General features: G+C 60.5%; 1 protein-coding gene across 3 annotated transcripts in view; it reads left to right on the forward strand.

Annotated features, from left to right (window-relative positions):
- GRID2IP (Grid2 interacting protein) overlaps nt 1–22014 on the forward strand; it is a 32579-nt gene that overhangs the window by 9675 nt on the left and 890 nt on the right. The window contains exons 1-19 of one of the 3 annotated variants that reach the window (XM_065923751.1): nt 3687–3721; nt 6284–6532; nt 6755–6840; nt 7556–7625; nt 8057–8151; nt 8440–8623; nt 11463–11617; nt 13011–13148; nt 13404–13501; nt 13653–13770; nt 14528–14886; nt 15256–15675; nt 17828–17915; nt 18668–18745; nt 19540–19736; nt 20053–20208; nt 20334–20420; nt 21212–21341; nt 21435–21553. In XM_065923751.1, the coding sequence (XP_065779823.1) occupies nt 3687–3721; nt 6284–6532; nt 6755–6840; nt 7556–7625; nt 8057–8151; nt 8440–8623; nt 11463–11617; nt 13011–13148; nt 13404–13501; nt 13653–13770; nt 14528–14886; nt 15256–15675; nt 17828–17915; nt 18668–18745; nt 19540–19736; nt 20053–20208; nt 20334–20420; nt 21212–21341; nt 21435–21553 (2862 nt within the window). Of the gene's footprint in view, nt 1–3686; nt 3722–6283; nt 6533–6754; nt 6841–7555; nt 7626–8056; nt 8152–8439; nt 8624–11462; nt 11618–13010; nt 13149–13403; nt 13502–13652; nt 13771–14527; nt 14887–15255; nt 15676–17827; nt 17916–18667; nt 18746–19539; nt 19737–20052; nt 20209–20333; nt 20421–21211; nt 21342–21434; nt 21554–22014 lie in introns of those variants that run through there. The other 2 variants (XM_065923753.1, XM_065923752.1) reach the window with 2 other exon arrangements.

Here is a 22014-nt window from a genome sequence, read left to right on the forward strand (position 1 = left end):
CCCGCAGCGTCCCCGGGGCGCCGCTGGGGGAAGATGAAACAGCAGCCTCTGTTGTCAGCGCGTGTCAAGTGCGACAGGAAAATTGGGGAGGCTGCCGGAGGAGGAGGGGGCGGCGCCCAGCTGGGCTCTGCAGGGAGAGGGGTCCCCTGGCAGCGTGGCTTCCGCCCCCATCCCCCAACTCCCCACCTCCACCACCAGGCTCCAGGGGCTGATGTACTGGGTTCTAGGGATGAAGTGGTGATCCTCACGCAGCCCCTTCCTGAGAGAGCTCAGAATAGCACAGACTCAGTTTTCTGTGGTTCTGAGAGCTGAGCACCAGCCGAAGGGCAGCACGGGGCAGTCAGGGCAGGCTGCCCAGAGGAGGCGGCAGTTCCAGGGCTGCAGAGCGGCCAGTGGGGTGCAGGCCAGTGGGGTGCAGCCGTGTGTCCTGTGGAGGAGGGAAGACGGCTCATCAGGGCCAGGCATCCAGCTACAGAGGGGAACCTCGGCTTGCCCAGGTGAGGGTGCTGCCTTGTAGAACCCAACCTCAGGTACCAACTGTGCCTAGCTGTGAGTCACCCCGCCTTGGCAGGGGGCTGTGAAGGGCTCTGGCCCTGGGACCCTGCAGGGGAACGAAGTGAGACAACCTGGGCACCTGGGGATGCACAGGGTAAAGATACATGTGGGCAGGTGCGTGGGCAGGTGCGTGGGCACGCTTGACCAAGGCTGGAATCTGCTTCTGTCACCGTGCAGCTTCTGAGGGTGGTCCAGGGGCCAAAGCAGAGGACTTGGGGAGAAAGAAGGAGCAGTGAGACCATGAAGCTGGGTCAAGCCAGAGCAGTAGCCCCTAGCCACATGTCACTCTTTAAAATGAAACTTAATGAATATAAAATGCAATTTAAAATTCAGCTTCACAGTCTCACCAGCCACACGGCAAGTATGGAGTGGCCCTCTCTGGCTGGTGGCCGCCCTGCAGGACAGCGCACACAGGGAGCATGTCCATCCGCAACTTGCATCCATCTTGGCCATCGTGGCCTCTTCATCTTAGTGTGGCCACGAGGGTGAGATTTGGGTCAGTGGCAGTGATGGAAGTAGAGGGTCTTATCTTTCTTTACGACAGCAGTTACTTCTGTGGCTCAGAGCCTGATTTGGGTCTGTCCCCAAAGGGATCCCAGTTTGATGAAGTGATAAAAATGACTTTCTAATTAGGACAGGCCAGGGAGTTTGGAAAGTGTGACGCGGTTGAGAGGGAACAGGCAAGCGAAGTGGGCTTGGTGCCCTGCTAGTGTTTCTGGAAACAGGCAAAGAAGGGAAGGATCAGGGGGAGGGCAGGGGAGAGGGCAGCCGCGGAGGTGGTTGGGGAAGCTGGGTTCTGAGTCCTGGCAGACTGCGCTTGACCCCCCAGTCCACTCACGGGCTCTGTGACCTTGAGCAGATTCACTAACCTCAACAGTTTATCCATAAAACGGGGTCCATCATTTCCATGTGTTCCCAGCAGGGTTCTTGGTGGGAAAGCATGTAAATAGACTCTGCCAACTGCCAGCGTCCAAGAGATTCATTGAGAAACTGGGGTTTGGGGTTCGAGCACCTCTTTCACCCTCCTCTGCTTTAATGACAAATGTCAGAGACAACATCATACAAAGTTACTTGGAAAGTTTGGTGACAGCATGTCAGAAGCAGTGCCAGCCATCCAGCACATGCTCGATGAAACTGGTTTACCCCAGGGAAGGCCTCTTTCTCCCTAGAGAGGTCTCAACCACAGCACGATCAACATTCAGAGCTTGGTGATTCCCGTTGTTGGGAGCTCTCCTGTACTTAGCTTACAGCATCCCTGGCCTCCTCCCACCAGATGCCGTTAGCACACCCCCCTCTCGTTTGTCATTTTGTGACAACCAAAACTCTCCCCAGAGAGTGCCGAATGTCCTCTGAGGGGTGAAGTCACCCCCGATTGAGAAACCCTGCCCAAGTGTGATCTGCCCTTTGGCGGTACCCTCCTGCTGGGGCAGATGCTTCAGCAAAGGCCAGTCCGGCCCACCCCGTGCTGCTTTGGGTCAGAGGCACCAGTTCCAAGGTGGCCGCACGGCAGTGTGCGCACAGCTGGCTGTGTCCGGATTCAAGCAGGAGCATCTTCTCCGTGGTCACATCTCCAGTGCCCACAGACACGTGGAGTGGTCACCGTCCTCGGGCAGGCCTGGTTCCGGGTGCTGGGCGGTCACAGCCGGCGCATGACCCCCGGGAAGGGCTCTGTCTGGACGGGATGGTGAGTGCCCTCGGCCCGTAGACGCAGGGAGCTGCGCTCACTGTGAGCAGGGCTGAGGCCAGGCCCGGGGGGACCCCGAGTGAGGACAGGCTCTGGCTTCCTGCTGCTCCAGGGAAAAACTTCAGCCCCATGAGGTCACGCCAGCCGGAGGGGGGCTCTCACTGGGGCCGGGCATGGGGACCAAAGTGTGCTGGGCAGCATGGCCTGGATGGAGCAGGGAGACTGACCATCCGGTCTGCAGGGGCCTCCTTGTGACAGGCACAGGAGCCCACAGGAGGACCGTGAAGGGTGCTCCCCACAAGACTGAGATAGAGGCTGAGTCCCCAGGGGCTCCTGCCTCTGCCGTTCCAGCCTGTTTGGGTGGTGACTGCCTCCTGGTGGGAGAGAGCCTTGTGATGACCCCCACACCCCATGCAGTGGTCCTTGAGAAGCCCCTCCCCAAGATGCCCCGGGTGACTCCGGCATCTACCCTTTGGTCCTCAGAACTCAGATTCTCACCCTTTCAACCTGAAGCTAGGGCTCATGACCATGCATTGGGGTCCCTGGGGTCTGCTCCTGCTCAGATCCCAGATAGTGGCAGGCCCAGAAGCGACCTGATGCCTCTTTCTTCTTAGCTCCGTCTCCTTCCTTGCTGGTCCTCCCCTCTCCTTTCCAGTAGAACACATTCATCCCAGGGAGACCCCCTATTCCCCCACCATCACCCTCACCTGCCCCCTGCTCACTTGCCCCCAGGTCTCATTAACTCTACCTCCTGTGTTTTAGAAACTGGCTGCTTGTCCCATCCCAACATCCTTCACTGTGCCCCTCCCAGCATCACCCCACCCCTGGTGTACCAAAACCTTCAGAGTGCCTTCACCTCCTCTTAAATCCTTAGACCCTCCCACGGCTCCTCTCTGTTCTCAAGAGTGTAGGCTGAACTTTGCCAACGGCATTCAAGGCCTCCCTCTCTAGCCTCTTCTTCTTTGGGGCTTCCCCGGGGTGAGTAGGGAAGGCCGCTCTGGCTGACACCGGCTGAGTCCTTGAGTCCCCGCGTAAAGGCCACCTCCTCCAGAAAGCCTTCCCAGACTCTACATAAGGCAATCGGAGCTTCCTCTGATGTGTCGGGATTGGTCTCGCTGCCGGTGCTGGGGACTCCCCGGGGCGCCGCAGCCCGAGGGAACAGAGGCGAGGCGCCTGGGGAAGGGCTCGCGGACGGGGGCCAGAGGAGGCCGAGGGGCGGCTTGAACGGCCCCAGCTCGCGAGGAGCGGACAGGAGAGTTCCCGGAGGGGCGGGGCGGGGCGGGGCCACCCGAGAGGGGCGGGCGCGGGGCCGCGGGCCCAGCCTGCTCGGGAGGGGCTGAGCGCGCTCGCCCGGCAGAGGCGCGTGGAGTCGCCGCGCCCTCGCTCCGCTCCGGGCTCCGCACCCCCGGGCCATCGGCACCTGGCGCGCCGCCGTCACCGGCTCCAGATGGGGAAGGACCAGGGCTTCTCTCGGCACTTTCGGTAGTTTCCCCGAACCGCGCGTACCGAACCCGCGGGAACCGCGCGCCATGGTGTGACGGACCCGCCTCCGGCTGACTTGAAAAGGGGTGGGGCTCGGGCACCGAGGGGCTTCCCTGCTCTGGGTGCGTACCCAGCAAGTCAGCTTGACTGGGGGCAGGGGCTTGGGAGAGTGGACATAAACCCGAAGGGTATTAAAGTGGGGGTTCCTCGCAGTGGGCACTTGCCCGCCAACCTAGGGGTCGGGATGCGGGGTGGGGACCAAGGATGGAATTGAAAAGTCCTCTCTCTTTCGTGCGACTGGACAGATCCTGGGAGCTAGACAGAGAGCGAGGCAGAGACGGTGATGGAGACAGAGGGCCTTGTGGGAGCCCCTGATGGGAATCTGGAGTTGGATTTGGACCCGGCCCCCTAAGAAAACAGATCAATTCTTGAGTGCAAGGTCACTGGATGGCCTTCCAAAGAGCCCCGTGGCCACAGAGAACCTGCTGGCACAGCAGGGACCTGGGAGTCTAAGGACAGCTGTAGCCAGGCAGTCAGTTCAAAGGGGCGTCCCGTCTATCAGCCACAGTGGTCCATGAGGCCCCACTGCTGCTATATCTGCCGGGGCTGTCGGCACAGAGCAGACCCAGGGCTGGAGTGCGTGGGCCAGACTGAGGCACACACAGGGCCCACACCAGCCGGAAGGGCGTCTGGCACACCAGGCGGGCTAGGCTTCCATCTCAGCCCCACGGACACCGAGGAGGGCAGAGGGCACCCAACCTTCTCCCGCCTGGGCGGTTGGTGACTCACCCTGGTTCCCACTGTGGGGGTAACGGGAGGCCCTTTCTCATTGCTGCTAGAGGGTTGGACCTAGGGGCTGGGGCTGTTGGGCTGATACCTTCTGGAGCCTGAGGCCGGAGCCCAAAGGGTAAAGCAGATGCTTTCGTGCCTGTCATCTCTGCTTTGCTTGGGCAGGAGACAGGCGGGGACCATGCAGGCCAGCAGACGGAGACGTCTGGCTCTGCATACCTTGGAGGACCATCCAGGGAACATGGCTAAGGCCCTGGATTTTCGGAAATCGCTGGGGTGGGCACGGATGAGTGTATCAGGTGATGGCTCTCCTGGCAGAGCCAAGCAGACCATCATTCTTGTCTCCCGCTTGCCTGGAACGTCCCGATCTGGACCAGAGCTCACGGGGCGGGGAAGGGGGGGTGGTGCACCCTCCTCCCCAGGGACGCACATCCCTTCCCTCCCACCAGGCAGCCACCTGGCCTTATTAAACCTACCCACAGAGATCAAGGGAACTAAGTGGGGGCCACCAGGCGACCTCAGAGGGATTGGATGTCTGCTGGCTGCAAGGCCACTGCTCCCTGCCCTCCCCCATGCCCTTGGCGCTGGCTCCTGGTCCAGAGAATAGGGAAAGGAGCCTTGGGATGCAGCCAGGGAGGCCTCACTAGCAAGCAGAACTTCAAGGGCCCTCGATGGAGCCCCGTGACAGTGCGGAGGCCAGAGCCCGGGTTCCACCTCAGCCGTGGGCAGCCGCATAACCCTGGAGTGTGACGGACCCCCTCTGAGCCTGACAGTCCTCTGCCAGGGGCTAGGGAGTCCCCAGGATGTTGACCGCCGCCCTTACTCAGAGGTGTGGGGGGGCCGCTGTGGACCACCCTGTCTGCCGCGTCACTGAGTCCTGACTCTGTGCTCAGCCCTGGCCGGTCACCGTGGCTCACCCCCAAGCTACAGACCCAGTCCTCCGAGCGCTTCCAGCCTTGTAGAGGAGACCCAGGGGCCTCACGGAAACGTCCCAGGAAACGAGCCTCCCCGAGGCCTCTCGTCACTTCCAGGTCTGAGAGCAGGAACCACAGTGCCTTCAGCTTTGAAGCCCAGCGCCTGGCTGGCAGTGATAGCAGGGACTTCCTAAAACATGTTGGACTAAACTGGGGGAAGGCCAGGGTTGGGTGTCCAAGGGCGAACCCAGGTCAGCTAAGGGAGCTGAGTGTGATGGGGCGGGGAGCACAGGCTGAGCCAAAGGGTAGGAGCCGGACTGGATGCTGTGGTACCCACCCACACTGGGGGTGCTGGTGGGAGACCCAGTGCAGGACTGGGAGCCTCATGAGGGCCTAGGCGAAGTCTGACCCCAGCACGGATGGTGGCTCAGTTTTCTACAGCAGAGTTTTCTCCTGGAACCAGGCGGGGAAAAGGTGGGTGGGTGGGTGGGGGGGACCCCCTGGTTGAGGTTTGGCCTGGCTGGTGTGAGGGCATGAGAGGAGGGAGTCTGGGGAACCCAGAGACGGGAAGACAAAGGCAAGAGGAGGAACAGGTCCACGGAAGGGCTTGGAGGGCACTGAGGCCAGAGTAATGGGGACCTGGGGAAGGAGGCTTTCCCGAAGTGGAGCAAGCTGGGCGCCGCGGCCCTCGTGTGACCCGGGCCCACTAGGGCACAAGTCCAGGCCCCGAGGGGGACACTGATGCCCCGGGCCACTGCTGGGCGGAGGAGCGCGCCCAGTGCGGCGCCCGCGAAGTTGGCCGGGGTCGGGGTGCGACCAGGGGGCGCGCCCCGATTCTGTGGTCCTCGCCCGCCCGCAGGATCTTCATCCCCAAGAAGCACCGAGCGCGCTTCGACGAGGTGGTGTCTCAGGGTCTGCTGGGCAAGCTGTGCCGCGCGCGGCGGACGCAGGGCGCGCAGCGGCTGCGCCGGAGCCGCAGCGAGGAGCGGCCAGAGCGCCTCCTGGTGTCCACGCGCGCCAGCGCCGCCCCACGCCGCCCCGACGAGCCGCCCCCGCGCAAGGCCGCCTCTTTGCTGGGCGGTCGCGCGGGCCCCGGGGGCGCGCGCAGGTACCCGGGACGGGCTGCGGACACCTCTCCGTCGGTGGGCTCAGGAATGGGGAGACCCGGGCCGAGGGCGCGGGGGCGAAGCGGGGGCACCTGGGGGTTGGGGTCCAGGAGAGGTTAAGGGGAGTGGGACGCGGGCCCTTGCCATCTCATGCTCCCCGCGGGCTCCTCTCCCCAGAGAAAGGCACGCTGAGCGGCCCCACCCCGCCCCTTCTTTCTCCCCAGGACTGTCCGAGTCTACAAGGGCAACAAGAGCTTCGGTTTCACGCTGCGTGGCCATGGACCTGTCTGGATCGAGTCTGTCCTGCCTGGTGAGGGGTGGGTGGGTTGTTCAGAATGGGGTGAAGGAGCCTGTGAGGTCGATGGTCAGCAGCTGCTCCCCTCTTCAGGTCCCAACCTTGAGGAGCCTGTGTCCTCTAAGTATCCCAGCAGCCGACCCAGATCACCCATCTTCCCCAGTCTGGGCAAACCCCCTCCAAGTGTAGGGTCACCTTTGAGCCAGTCCTCCATTCAGACCTTTCCTGAGCCCGCAGGGAGGACCCGGGGCCCTGCCTGAGACTGCGGCAGCCAGCACAGAGCCGGCACCTGCCCAGATCGGGCCCCAGACCACCCTCCCTGTGCCCACTGCCCACTGAGAACTGGGCATTTGCTGGGCAGGCTGCAGGGCTCCAGGGCCTCTTCCAAGTATCCAGTCTCCAGGGACTCCCCTCTTCCACCCCTGGCCTGCCCCTTCTTGCTCATGGAATGGTGACATCTGGAGGAATTCCTCCTTGCCGCCCCTCGGAAGTGCATTCCGTTGTGGAAACTCTCTGCAGGCGGAACAGCTCCATCCCCATGGGTTCACCTGCTGATGCCGAGTTCCTTCTGCCCTTCTGCATCTCATGTCCCCGGTGCATGGATCTGTGAGAAAAGCTCTCCTGATCTCTGCCACCCACCCCTCTTCTCACCTGTAAAACAGGACAACGACTTGGGGCTCCCCGGGGCGGGTCCCTGCTCCACTGACCCGCCCTCTTGCCTTGCTTCCAGGGAGCCCGGCTGACAATGCCTCCCTCAAGTCAGGCGACCGGATCCTCTTCCTCAATGGACTGGACATGAGGTCAGAGGCAAACAGCCCCCAGGACTCCTGACTCTCGGGACATCCCGGCCCCGGGCCTCTGACCAGTTGGTCCCCTGTTTGTCCCCCCTTCCATGGGAAGCCTTGAATCTGCCCTCCCACCCTCTCCAGGATGTCAAATCGTCCTTCCAGCTGGGAGACACCCAGGCTCCATGCTTGGGGCAAAGAGTTGACTGGATCATGTGTGTCGTTGCCTTGGGGGGGACCCTATAGGGAGGACGGGGGCATGACGCCTTCAGTACCCACAAGTGTCCAGCTGGCCCTGGGCCTGGAACTTCTCCTGCAGAAGGCGGGCTTCGGGCCCACCTGTGGCCTCGCCGTGTGGCCTCCTCCAGGAGGACTGGGGGGTCCGGGGAGTGGTGTGCGCTCGGGTCACGCTGGGCCGGCCCTCTGGGGCCCCCTCTGCTCGGCAGGAACTGCTCCCATGACAAGGTGGTGTCCATGCTCCAGGGCAGCGGCGCCATGCCCACGCTGGTGGTGGAGGAGGGGCTCGTCCCGTTCGCCAGTGGTGAGACGCCCGTGGCCCTGGGTCGCCTTGGCCGCTGGAGCCCCTACTTGGGTCACCAGGGGTGGGATTCCCAAGTCTACCGAGGCCTCTGCTCTCCCTGCAGACCTGCAGCTTCCCTCCCCAGGTTGGGCAGCCTCAGAGCTCCCCCTCCAGCCCCGTCCTCATCTCTCACCCCAGCTCGGGAGGTTCCCTGGCCCTAGCCGCTGGGCAAACCTTGCCTAGCCTGGGGACACACCGGCTCACTCGTGTTTCTCCTTCCTGTGACCTCCCCCTCCCCCCCCACCGAAGATTCCGACTCGATGGATTCCCCCAACCCGTCGTCGGCGCTCACCTCCCTGCAATGGGTGGCTGAGATCCTCCCGTCCAGTATCCGAGTGCAGGGGAGGACCTTCAGCCAGCAGCTGGAGCACCTGCTCACACCCCCCGAGCGCTACGGGGTCTGCCGGGCCCTTGAGAGCTTCTTCCAGCACAGGTGGTCACCCCAGGGTGGCAGGGGTGGAGGGGATCTGCTGTGGGTGGACCCCAAATCCTGCCCAGACTCACCACCACTCACCTGCCTGAGCTTCTCCTGAGAGCGTCTCAAAGGGGCCCCCGAATGTGGGGGCCATTGGGCTGCCCTAAACAAACCCCAGCTCTGACACCTCCCAGCCACGTGACCTGGCCAGGTCCCAGCCCCGTCTGTAAATTGAAGCAGACAGTGAACCCCTGCAGTGTGGTTGGCAGGACCCTCGAAACACCCACCCTTGGGCACCCACGACCAGCCCGACCCTATTCGGGTCGGAGTAGCATCTTTCTTTGCCCACTTCAGCAGCAGCAGGAGCGTTTATCACATGCCTCAGCCCAGAGGGTCATTGTCTTGGTCCATGCAAAGCCAGTTACTTCTCCATCCTCTTTTTCCGTTTAAACAAAAATGTATGTGTTTGTTGAAATATAACTCACATAGCATACAGTTCATGCATTTGAGTGTACAACGCACTGGATCTTAGTATGTTCACAAACGTGTTGTAACCATCACCACATTCAGTTTTAGGACATTTTCATCACTTCAAAAGGAAGTCCCAACCGTTTCACAGTTGTTCCCACCCCCTCAACCTCCCCCACTCCCGCTTCACCTTAAACCACCAGTAATCCACTTTCCTTCTCTGTAGGTTTCCCTGTTCTGGAGACTTCAAATGCTGGAACCATACGATATGTGGACTTCTTTATAACTATTTTCCCACTTTTTAAATTTTTAACTAATTTATTTCTGGCCGTGCTGGGTCCTGGTTGCTGCGCACGGGCTTCCTCTAGTTGCGGAGAGCGGGGGCTTCTGTAGCTGCAGCGCGTGGCCTTCTTGTTGCCGCGGCTTCTCTTGTTGCAGAGCATGGACTCAGTCGTTGTGACTCAGGCTTAGTTGCTCCGAAGCATGTGGGATTCTTCCTGGACCAGGGATCGAATTCATGTCCCCTCCACTGGCAGGCAGATTCTTAACCACTGGACCACCAGAGCAGTCCCAATATGTGGACTTTTATGTCTGGCTTCTTTCATTTAGCATGTTTTCAACATTCACATGGGCTTCCCTGGTGGCTCAGTGGCAAAGAATCTGCCTACAACGCAGGAGACATAACAGATTTCTGATCCCTGGGTTCGGAAGATCCCCTGGAGAAGGAAATGGCAACCCACTTCAGTATTCTTGCCTGGGAAATCCCATGGACAGAGGAGCCTGGCTACGGTCCATGGGGTCGAAAGAGTCAGACATGACTTGGCGACTAAACAACAATAGCATTCATCCAAGTTATAACACCCTCAGTCAACCCTCCATATCTGTGGGTTCTGCATCTCCAGATTTCACCAGCCATGGAACAAATATATGTGGTAAAAAAATTACAGGAAGTTCCAAAAAGCAAAACTTAAAATTGGCTAGAATTCCCTGTACGTTTCAGATACCGATTCCTTGTTGATTTTAGACATTGTAAGTATCTTCTCCCATTTGTTACTGTCTTATTACTTCCGTTATATCTAGTATTGTCAGCTCCAGGTTTTCTTGATTTTGTATAATCACATTCAATGCATATGGGGCCTTATGGCTTTGGCTTTTGAATTTTTATTTAAGAAGTCCTTCCCTGCTCCTTGGTCAAAAGAAATCTCCTGCATTATCTTCTGTTAGTTCTATAATCATACTTTGCACAGTTTGGTCTTTTATCCACCCAGGGTTCATCTTTATGTGTGATGTTACATGAGGATCAGTTTTATTTTTTTCCATACAATGCAGGGATCAGCAAACTTTCTGGAAAGGGCCTGATAGTAAATATTTTAGGGTTTGCAGGCCGTACAGTCTCCACTGAAAGCTAAAACCCTTCACCTGAAAATGGTCAGAGACAATATACACCAGTATGGGTGGCCATGTTCCTGTAAATCTTGCTTTACAAAAACAGGTGGAGGGCCAAATGTTGGGCCTTGGGCCATTATTTACCAGTCCCTTGAGTCAGTTTTCCAAATATGTTCTATACATTTTTTTAATTTAAATTTTTGGCCCTGGAGCATGGGGGAGTTTAGTTCCCCGACCAGAGGAAACTGTGCCCCCTGCATTGGCAGTGTGGAGCCTTAACCACCAGACTGCAAGGGAAGTCCTCATTCTATCCATTTTAATCTTCACAACAGCTCTGTGCGGTAGATGCTTTCCCCTCACCCCCCCATCCTCCCCACCTCCCCTCCCACCCACCCCTCACCCCCCAACCAAGCAACCCAGCTTACAGGATCTTCAGTTCAGTTCAGTTCAGTCATTCAGTCTGACTCTTTGCAACTCCATGAACCGCAGCACACCAGGCCTCCCTGTCCATTACCAACTCCCGGAGTCTACGCATACCCATGCCCATTGAGTCGGTGATGCCATCCAACCATCTCATCCTCTGTCGTCCCCTTCTCCTCCTGCTCTCAATCTTTCCCAGCATCAGGGTCTTTCCAAATGAGTCAGGATCTTAGTTCCCCGAGTAGGGATTGAACCTGGGCCACAACAGTGAAAGTCTAAAGTCCTAACCCCTGAGCCGCCAGCGAACTCTTGGTAGATACTATTTTTGTCTCCCATTTTACAGAGGAGGAAACTGAGACACAGAGAAATGAGTAATAGGAGAAGATCACTTGGCTGGCAGGTGGCAGAGCTGGAATTTGAATCCGGGCAGGCTGTCCGCAGAGCCTGCCTTCCCGCCCACTTCTCTGTCTGGGGAAGGAGGGGAAGGGTGTGAGGACCAGAAGTGCCTCCGTCCCCGACCCAGCCTGCTCTGGTGAACCCCGGAGTCACGAAGTCCTCGATCTGCAACCCCCCCCCCCACCAGGAACATCGACACCCTCATCGTCGACGTCTACCCGGTGCTGGACACTCCGGCCAAACAGGTCCTCTGGCAGTTCATCTACCAGCTGCTAACCTACGAGGAGCAGGAACTCTGCCAGGAGAAGATCGCCTGCTTCCTGGGCTACACAGCCATGACCGGTAAGCGGCCCCGCCCCCTGGCCCGCCCACCCGGCGAAGAGCCTGTTCTCACCTGGGAGGCTTTACAGCTGGCCTGGCCCCTCCCACTCGCAGATGCACCCCTGTGCTGGTAGCTAGCATCTTCCCAGGTGGCCCAGTGGTGAAGAATCTACCTGCCAATTCGGGAAACACAAAGAGTCACAGGTTCGATCCCTGGGTGGGGAAGATGCCCTGGAGTAGGAAACGGCAACCCACTCCAGTAGCCTGAAGAATCCCATGGACAGAGGAGCCTGGCAGGCTACAGTCCTTGGGGTCGCAGAGAGTCGGACTTGACTGTAGATACATGCCCAGCACTCCCGGGCTGCTCCCTTGCTTAGCTCCACAGATGCACTTTCCCAGTTTGATCCTTAAAGCAGCATAACCTTAGACTCTTTTTTTTTATATATATTTATTTATTTGGATGTGCTGAGTCTTCCCTGTGGCATGTGGGATCTTTGGTTGCGGCATGTGAACTCTGAGTTGCAGTATGTGGAATCTAGTTCCCTGACCAGGGATCGAACCCGGGGCCCCTGCTTTGGGAGCACAGAGTCTTAGCCCCTGGACCACCAGGGAGGTCCCACCTTAGACTTCAAACACCCCACCTAACGCCGTGGGTCTCGGGTTTCTCACCCACGTAGTGAGGGTGAGCGCAGTGGCTGTGCTTTGCACCCCAGGGAGGGCGGCACAGATCAAGGGGTCCGTGTGGACGCTGTTTACAGACCTGGGTGGTGAGCACACGGCCAGCTTACCCTGCCTGATGGGCTCTGAAGCCCGCAGACTCACACGAGAGCCTGTGGGTCCCTGTGCAGCCTCTGACCGCCCGCCCCCCGCTGTTCCACTGCTGTGTGTCCGCCTGCCCACACACACCTCAGCACGTGGGCTGCGGGCACCCAAAGGGGGCCAAACCTTGGGCACCTGCTCTGGACCGCCTGCACATCCCCTATGTGCTCCCCCGGGTGCCCATTAACCCTCGTCCTGGGGACCCACAGGTGGGGGTTGGGGGGAGAGGGTTTGAACTCAGATGCAGACTGGGCAGCAGACCTCCCTCCCACACTTCTACCCTGACCTGGAATCTTCCATCTCACCCCTGCGGTCAGCGGCGTCTGGTGTGCGGACCTTGGACTCACGGGGTCCTAGGCTGTCGTCCTGAGAAAGGACCTACTGGGTAGGGAGGCTGTGACCCCCTCCACGCAGCCTCCATCTTCAGCCCAGCACCACCTGGGGCCCCTCCTGTGCCGGGCACCCCGCTTCCCACCCCAGGGCTCCCCCTGAAAGCAGGGCCGGGCTCGTGGGTGGTGCCCTCGCCCTCCCTGTGTTCGGAGGCTCCTTGTCCAGCTGAGAAGACAAGGAGCCCGTCTCCCCGTTGGTCCCACAGCCGAGCCAGAGCCCGAGCTGGAGCCGGAGCTGGAGCCCGAGCCGGCGCCCGAGCCCCAGATGCGGAGCTCCCTGAGGGCCTCCTCCATGTGCCGCCGCAGCCTCCGCTCCCAGGGCCTGGAGGCCAGCCTTGGCTGTGGTGAGGCCTGGGACCAACAGGCCACCAGTGGGGGGAGGGCGGGGCCAGGACTCGCTTTTCCCACCTGTAAAATGGGCTTGGCGAGATGAGACATCCCCGAATAAGCTGAGCGGGTGCCTCCTACCCCCGGGTCTGCAGGGCTTGGTGCTTCTTTCTCCAGGGCCTGGGCTGGGGTCTAACCCTTAGAGCTCAGAGGCGGTCACTAGACCCCCCACCCTCTGGTGGACTGTGCTGCCCTTCTGATTCCCCTGGCAGGTCCTGGCGACTGTCCGGAGATGCCTCTTCCTCCCATCCCAGGCGAGCGGCAGGCAGGTGACGGCACATCCCTCCCCGAGACGCCCAACCCCAAGATGGTGAGACCTTCTCTCCACCCTGCTCCTGGTGTCAACAGGGAGCTGGGAATGGGTGGCCCACGGAGCTGGGGCAGACCCTGGCCTCCCAGACCACCCAGGTTTGCCTTTGAGGGCCGACCGGACTCACCCGCGCCTCTTCCTCTCCTGGAAGATGTCAGCCGTCTACGCGGAGCTCGAGTCCCGACTGAGCAGCAGCTTCAAAGGGAAGATGGGGACCAGCTCCCGAGCCCGCGCCTCCCCGCCGCTGCCCAGCGCGGCAGGCCCAGCAGGTAGGGGCTCTCCAGCCCCGGCTCCCAAGGGCCACTCCTGCCTCCTGGCCAGCTGGCTGGGTGTTGCCCCCACCCCCAGGCATACCCCCCTGGAGCCCCTTTTTCCTCCGTGGCCATGGGGCTGAATGCTGGGGAACCCGGGCAACCTCCATGGCTAGGGGCCATCAAGATCCGCCTTGTCCTGGCCGCCTTCCCGTGTCCCCTCTCTGATCCTCGCCACCACTGTGGATCTGGAAAAGCGGAGGGCTGCTCCCAAGGGGTGGGGGTGGTCCTCAGTGAACGTGTAGCTGTTGCATAAACTAGACAGCATGCGTTACTCTGTGAATGGCTCAGCTGCGCAGATGGCTGCCCACACAACGGTTTCTCTGCCGTTCTGAAGGCAGGACCCCTGGGTGACACTTCTGAGGGTCAAAGGCTTGCTGGGTACCGTGACTTTGGTCTGGAGACCCCCTCACCCTTGCCTTGTGTTCAGTGGGTTCCGGGTGGGACCCTGGGATCATCTCCAGGATGAGCAGGGGTCTGCCTGTCCTGGACCCAGCAGCACGCCCTCTGTCCACTCTGGCCTCCGATCATCCTCAGGGAAGACCTGGAGAGGCGGAGTTACCAGAGTCTTCCTGTGCTGTGTCCAGAGAGGGAAAGAGAGGTGCCCAGGGGCTCAGAGCCCACCTGCCCTGGCACCCTCCCCCCAGCCTGTGCTGGAACCCAGGCACTGACCCAGGAGTGGTCCTCACAGCCCGCACCCCCCCTCCCCCCGCAGGGCCCAGGACCCGGTCCAGCATCTCGTGGCCCAGCGAGCAGCTCCTGCCTTCCCCCAGCTACTACCCGCTGTGCTCAGAGGGCCTGGCCTCCCCCAGCAGCTCCGAGTCCCACCCCTACGCCAGCCTGGACAGCAGCCGGGCACCTTCCCCTCAGCCGGACCCCGAGCCCGACCGCGCCGAGAGCCCCCCCAGCCTGGACCCCAGCCGCCGCCCATCCAGCCGCCGGAAGCTCTTCGCCTTCTCCCGCCCTGTGCGAAGCCGGGACACTGACCGCTTCCTGGATGCGCTGAGTGAGCAACTGGGCCCCCGGGTCACCATCGTGGAGGATTTCCTGAGCCCCGAAAATGACTACGAGGAGGTGAGCACACAGGCACGTGTGTGGGGGGGAGGCGGGCAGGGGGCCTGTAAGGGGACTGGGGTCCTGGGGCTCCTGCCAGAGTCTGCTGCCCCAAGGGCAGTGCCGCAGGCTCCCCCTCCCTGTCTCCCAGCACGCCCCGCTCCCCATCTGGAGCTGTCCCACCCTTGGCTCAAGCTTCGACACCCCCCCCTACTCAAGGCCACCCCATGTACCGGGTCTCAGGTCCCTTCGCCAGCTCAGGCCGACCCCATCCAGCCCCTGGGCCGTGCCTCTGCTGCCCCGGGCCTTCCGGTCCTCCGCGCCTCGGCCCCTGCCCCTGTCTCCCCCGGGGCCCCGCCTGGCCCTCCCCTCGCCTGGCTGTCTCCCCAGATGAGCTTCCACGACGACCAGGGCAGCTTCATCACCAACGAGAGGAGCAGCGCCAGCGAGTGCATCAGCAGCAGCGAGGAAGGCAGCTCCCTGACCTACTCCTCCCTCTCCGACCACATTCCCCCGCCCCCCCTCAGCCCCCCGCCCCCGCCGCCCCTGCCCTTCCACGACCCCAAGCCCAGCAGCTCCCGCACCCCGGACGGGCCCCGGGGCCCCGCTCCGGCGCTGCCCAAACCCCTCGCCCAGCTCGGCCACCCGGTCCCCCCACCGCCCCCGCCGCCCCTGCCCCCGCCCGTTCCCTGCGCACCCCCCATGCTGCCCCGGGGCCTGGGCCACCGCCGCAGCGAGACCAGCCACATGAGCGTCAAGCGCCTGCGGTGGGAGCAGGTGGAGAACTCAGAAGGCACCATCTGGGGACAGGTAGGTGACCTGGGGACCCAGAGCGCTCTGCACCAGGGGAGGCAGCTCGGGCAGCAGCAGTGAAGACAAGGTCCACCTCTGGGGCGCTTCCAACATCAGCTGACCGTCCCCGGGCCCTCCCCATCCTCAGCAGATGATGAACAAGAGCTCGGTCCAGGGACACGCTCACCCTCAGTGGTCAACACAGGCACCAAAGCCCAGTCAGTGTCCCTGAGCCGGTGACATGCTGAAGACACCCAGAAAAGGCACCGCTCTCACCCTTGAAACCTGTCACTCGAGATGTGAATGGTCCCCTTAGGCTCTTGGAGCTGAGAGAAGGACAGCTGGTTAGAGAGTCACAGACGTTTGAGCTGTCTGACAGTCTGCCGTGCAGTGTATTCACAGGAGCCGAGACCAGAGGATTCTGAAAAGGGCAGCTGGTCCAAACCCCCACGCAGCAGCCTCTCCCCTTTCACTTTTTGCAGTTTCTTTCTTTCTGGCTGTGCTGGGTCTTCATGGCTGCGTGGGCTTTTCTCTAGTTGCAGAGAACGGGTCCTCCTCTCAAGTTGCGGTCTGCAGGCTTCTCATCTCAGTGACTTCCCTTGGGGCGGAGCACAAGCTCTAGGGTGTCCTGGCTTCGGTCGTTGCAGCAGATGGGCTCAGCAGTTGCGGCTTCCGGGTTCCAGAGCACAGGCTTGGTAGTTGTGGCGAATGGGCTTAGTTGCTCTATAGCATGTGCGGTCTTTCCCAATCAGGGATTGAACCGTGTCTCCTGCATTGACAGGCGGATTCTTTACCACTGAGCCACCAGGGAAGCCCCCAGCCCTTCACCCTGATGCTCGAGTTTCCTCCCAAACAGCACTGCCAGTATTTACTTGGTCACCTTCACTGTTGGGGAGCTCACTACCTGTCGAGACATCCCTTTCCTCCCTGGACAGTTTTCACCAGCCATCCTTGCCTTGCTCTGGAATTTCTGTCTCACCAGGATTCCCATGCCCTACTTACTGTCCCGCCCCTTGAAATCAGGCAGAGCAGGTATATTTCCTTATCCACAGGCCAACCAGCCCATTGGACGAGCAAGGTTCACCCCATACCTGTTCTTTGGGTAACTGCCCTAGAACATGGTTCCTAGCCTCACAGTCTGTCAAAGGGCAGGCCCCAAATGGAACTCCCAGAGGGGCTTCACCAGTTCAGAGGAGAAAACACGGCCCTCATGTCCTCTCACCTGGACATCACACTCCTCATTTGGCCAAGGAACCCTCAGGTTTCTGGGGCTGCCCCATCTCAGCACTTGTTCCCGCCGTCATCCTCCACCCTAGTCCTCTCCTCTTCCTGGGACGCCTAGTAACGTGTCCTCACTGCAGCCACTCTCCATTGGAGCATGCTTGTCATTTTTTTTCCCATTGCCACCTCCTGGGTCCCAATTCCATCTCCTGCCTTCCCAGCCAAGTTGGCATCAGCCCACATCTCCAGGGAACCTTCTCATATTACTAATAAGGATGGTCAGCAGGACAGTCATGAACAGGCACCTCCTGGGTCCCCTGGAGACTCCTACCAGCCTCAGATGGGCCTTGCAGCCTTGCTCTGCAGAATGATCCTTCCCCTGATTTACTGCAGTGGACACAGGGACATGGGTCAGGCATCTGGCCAAGGCCTTGCAGCCATGGGCCTTCTAGAGTGTCACCTCTCATCCGGATCAGTCATCACAGCCGCCCAGCTGGTTCCTAGCCTCTGGCATTTCCCTGCTTCCGTTTCCCCAGCTTCGGGGACCCAGGGCAGCTCTGGTGAACTCACTGCCAGCAAAGGACACCTCAGAGCAGACCCGGACCCCTTGGCCACCTTCTGAAGCCTCCTTGGGTGGCTCCAGCCCCTTCACAACCCTTGTACCCCCTGCTCCCGTGCAACTTGCTGGCTTCTGCATGGAGAGTGTTCCAGGTCTGAGTGTTGTTGACCACAAGAGGAGCCAGCTCATCGCCTGATGATAACTTGGATGATTTATCAATGGCTCCTCCTGCAGTCTCCTCCCGTCCCGTCCCCAGGTTCATGCCAGGGGCTTGGTGGAGGCTCTCCCTCCGGAGCACCCAGGGCTGCCCTCAGAGGGTGGGGGGCAGTGGAGGACCGCAGTCCAGCTGCCAGTACTGTTGCTCACTCTGAACCTCCCCCTCCCTCGCAGCTCGGGGAGGACTCTGACTACGATAAGCTGAGCGACATGGTGAAATACCTCGACCTGGAGCTCCACTTTGGCACCCAGAAAGCTGCCAGTGAGTGGCCCCAGGCGCCAAGGGGAGCCCTGACGCTGGGTTCTGCGGCAGCCCACCCACTGCCTTCTGTGGGGGTCCCAGGGCTGAGAGTCCCCGAGGTCTGAACAAACTGCCCTTTACTTCCTGGGCCCCGGAATTAGTTAACATCTCAGAGCCTCAGTTTCCCCACTTTAACACTGCAGGTCGTCATAACTGGCACGTATCACATGCTTACCAAATGCCACACACCCTTGTTTCTACATTAATCCTGTGACAATCATGTAAGGTGGGGGCTGTGATCACCCCAACTTCCTGATGAGGCAGCACGTAGAGGCCAGGTAATTTGTTCAAAGTCAGAGTCAGGTAGACAGATAGCCCATCCAGTCTCTCTCTCTCCCCTAGCCCCCCTGCGTGTCTCTCTGTCATTGGGATACTGTGTATGTGGAGAGTGGTCCTCGGGTGGAAGAGAGAGACTGTTGTCCTTCTAGGCAGCATCTACAGTCACTAGGTGGCCGGTTCTCCTTATGGGGCTGGCTCAGGGCCAAAGGCCAGGGGGGAGAGGACAGGGGAGGTACATACACACATCACACACACTAGGTGTGCAAGACTGGACTCCAGAGGCCATGAGTGAGGAGAGTGGACACCTGGAGCTGATTCCGTCAAGTCCGTGGGCAGGGACCTCGGGACAGTGGGTGTGGCCACACCCCTCCTGGGCCCTCCCCCAGCAGCCTCAACCTAGCCTCCTGTCCCTAAACCATCAGTTTCCCTTCCAGAGCCGGTGCCGGGGCCTGAGCCCTTCAGAAAGAAGGAGGTGGTGGAGATCCTGTCCCACAAGAAGGCCTACAACACCTGTGAGGGGCTGCGGAGGCCCAGGGGGTAGGGGGTGGGCTGGACACGACCCCCTCGGGGCCGCAGAGCCTCGGATCCACCCCAGTGGATAATAGAGATCGGGCCATGTGGGCCCCCAGCACCTGCCACCGGGCTCTGTGAACGCTCCCTCCCAGGTGCGGCTGCCAGCCGGGTCCCCTCGGGAAGCGTTGGCTCTGCCCCCATCCTGTGATGTGCTCCCAGTTCTGGCCCTGCATCCTCTGCTAGCATCCTCTGCTCACCCCTTTAAGACCCTCGCTAGTTCCCTGGCCCCAGCTCCACAGTTCAGTTCAGTTCAGTCGCTCAGTCGTGTCTGACTCTTCGCGACCCCACAGACTGCAGCACACCACGCCTCCCTGTCCATGACCAACTCCCGGAGCTTGCTCAAACTCATGTCCATCGAGTCGGTGATGCCATCCAACCATCTCATCCTCTGTCGTCCGCTTTTCCTCCTGCATGCAATCTTGCCCAGCATCAGGGTCTTTTCCAATGAGTCAGTTCTTCGCCTCAGGTGGCCAAAGTATTGGCGTTTCAGCTTCAGCATCAGTTCTTCCAATGAATATTCAGAATTGATTCCCTTTAGGATGGACTGACTGGATCTCCTTTGCAGCTCCACAGGCCCTACTCAATCTAGGTCTGTCCCCTGGAGAACCCTTCCCTTGAAGGGTCTCAGGACGGATCCTCTGGTCCTCTGGACCGGCTCCTACCCCGCCCCCGCCCCGCTCACCCCGAGGCCCCGCCCCGGCCCCGCCCCGCTCACCCGCGGCCCCGCCCACAGCCATCCTGCTGGCGCACCTGAAGCTGAGCCCGGCCGAGCTGCGGCAGGTGCTCATGAGCATGGAGCCCCGGCGCCTGGAGCCCGCGCACCTCGCGCAGCTGCTGCTCTTCGCGCCCGACGCCGACGAGGAGCAGCGCTACCAGGCCTACCGCGAGGCGCCCGGCCGCCTCAGCGAGCCCGACCAGTTCGTCCTGCAGGTGCTGCGGCCGGGCCCGTCCCCTCCCGGGGCCAAGGGCGGCCGCCCTGTGGGTCGCGACCTCCTCTATCGCGGTTCTCTCTCTTTTTGTGCGTGCGTCCCGCTCCCCTGCCGGCCCCGCGCTCACACCTCTGAGTCTTACACCTTGAACGGCCAGGTCTCACTCGGGGTCCGGGGGAGATGGGATGAGGGTGCGCCCTAGAGGTCGTGCTTATTTTCCTAAGGGGATGCCGGCCGCGCGCTGACCCCACGCCAGGCTGCCCTGGGGCAGGGTCTCCCGGCGGCGTGGATGAATGCTGGCTGTGCCTTTCTGGTAGATGCTGTCGGTTCCCGAATACAAGACCCGTCTGCGCAGCCTCCACTTCCAGGCCACCCTCCAGGAGAAGACGGAGGAGATCCGGGGCAGCCTGGAGTGCTTGCGCCAGGCCTCCCTAGAGCTCAAGAACAGCCGGAAGCTTGCCAAGATCCTGGAGGTCAGGGCCACCCCCTCTCAGATCAGTCTGCCTGCCCCTCTGCCCCCTGGGGTTTCCAGCCTGGAGGCCCATCCCCGGAGGGGCCAGGCAGTGAGGGAGGACCTGCCCTCTGGTTCTCTCCCCAGTTTGTATTGGCCATGGGCAACTATCTCAATGATGGACAGCCTCAAACCAACAAGACCACGGGCTTCAAGATCAACTTCCTGACGGAGGTGAGGGGGCCGGTCAGGCAGTCATCCATCTGTTTGCTCTGCCACCGAGGCTCCCCGGCAGGAAGAGCAAAGGCTGAAAGCGTGGGGAGGCAAGGTGGCTTCTCCAGGCCTTGGAGAGACGGAGTGGTGGGGGAGGAGCGGGCAGGGGAGAAAGCTCCAGGAGGAAGGGGAGAGTCCCACCTGGTGTATTCTGTGCCCTTGACACCAGAACCACCGTCAGGCCAGTCCTACCCCAGAAAGATCTAGAACCAGAGAAAGGACAACTCAAATATCCAGGCTGCCCCCTGTGTGTTTGGGACTTTCCACTGCAACACCTTTGGTTGCTTTTTAAAAGAGGAAGAACAACTCTGTTTATAGATATGAATGTTTTAGGGTGTCTGAGGCTCAGCTGGGCCACAGATGGTTCCAGAAAACCACAAAAGGGAAAAACCTTGAGTGATGCTCCCCACTTTTGCTAGGGTTAGAAAATCTTGGGCTCCATCTGCTGACAAGAACAAACTCACAAGGACCAAAAAGAACCTAGGTGTCTTCTCTAGATGGGGATGGGGAGGACTGGTTCTGGGGTGGGGGGGAGTGGGTCTCAAATATCTGGGCCAGGGGACAGGCTCGTGACATCCCAGCAGATAAGAGATTCAGAGTAAGGACTACTAGCCGTCGGTTTATAAGCTTCGGAGTTGGCAAGTGTCAGGGGTGGGCAACTGATGCCACAGGCTGGGGAAGCAGGGCTGAGCCCCTGTGATCAGGAGTCAGACGGGGTCCTGGAGGAGGACGTGTGTTGGGGTCACTTGCAGCTGAATTCCACCAAGACGGTGGACGGGAAGTCCACCTTCCTGCACATCCTTGCCAAATCGCTGAGTCAGCACTTCCCTGAACTCCTGGGCTTTGCTCAGGACCTGCCCACCGTGCCCCTGGCTGCCAAAGGTAAGCTGGGTGGGCGGGTGGGGAGGCAGAGCCCCCACTGTCCTGGGCTGGCCTCATGGGCAGCCCCCATAGGCTCTATCCCCTTGCCTACAGTGAACCAACGAGCCCTGACCAGCGACCTGGCTGACCTCCACGGCACCATCAGTGAGATCCAGGCCGCATGCCAGAGCATGGCCCCCTCCAGCGAGGACAAGTTCGCTGTGGTCATGGCGGTATCCTGTCCCAGGGCCACAGTGCACTCAGGGGTGGGGTGGGGGTCAGGGAGAGCTGGCCATCCCTCCAGCGACTGCTGAAGACCCCTGTGTGCTGGCGGAGAGTCTGGGCAGAGGCTGCCGTGGGTGCAGGGCTTCTAGAAGAGTCCATCTTAGGTCATCTAGAATCTAAGCGCTTATGCCGAGGCTGTGTGTAACTGAGAAGGAGCTCTTCTGATTGGCCTAAAGCCACTCCCCTGCCCTGTCTGTTTTGGGGAGGGCGGGCAGCAGAGCCCAGACTGAGGTCACAAGATTCAAGGAGAGGTTTGTCATGCCTGACTAGCCAAAGGCAGTCAGAAGAGGAAATGTAGTAACAAATGCTGTAGATTTTTTTAATAAAAAGGACAGAGGGAGAACAGCCTAGAGAGTGATAAGGAGCCTGTCTCCCTAGGTGGTTGGGTAAGAGAGGGTGGTAGCCTCTG

Source organism: Muntiacus reevesi, chromosome 2 (genome assembly GCF_963930625.1).
Source record: "Muntiacus reevesi chromosome 2, mMunRee1.1, whole genome shotgun sequence".
NCBI classification, from domain to species: domain Eukaryota; kingdom Metazoa; phylum Chordata; class Mammalia; order Artiodactyla; family Cervidae; genus Muntiacus; species Muntiacus reevesi.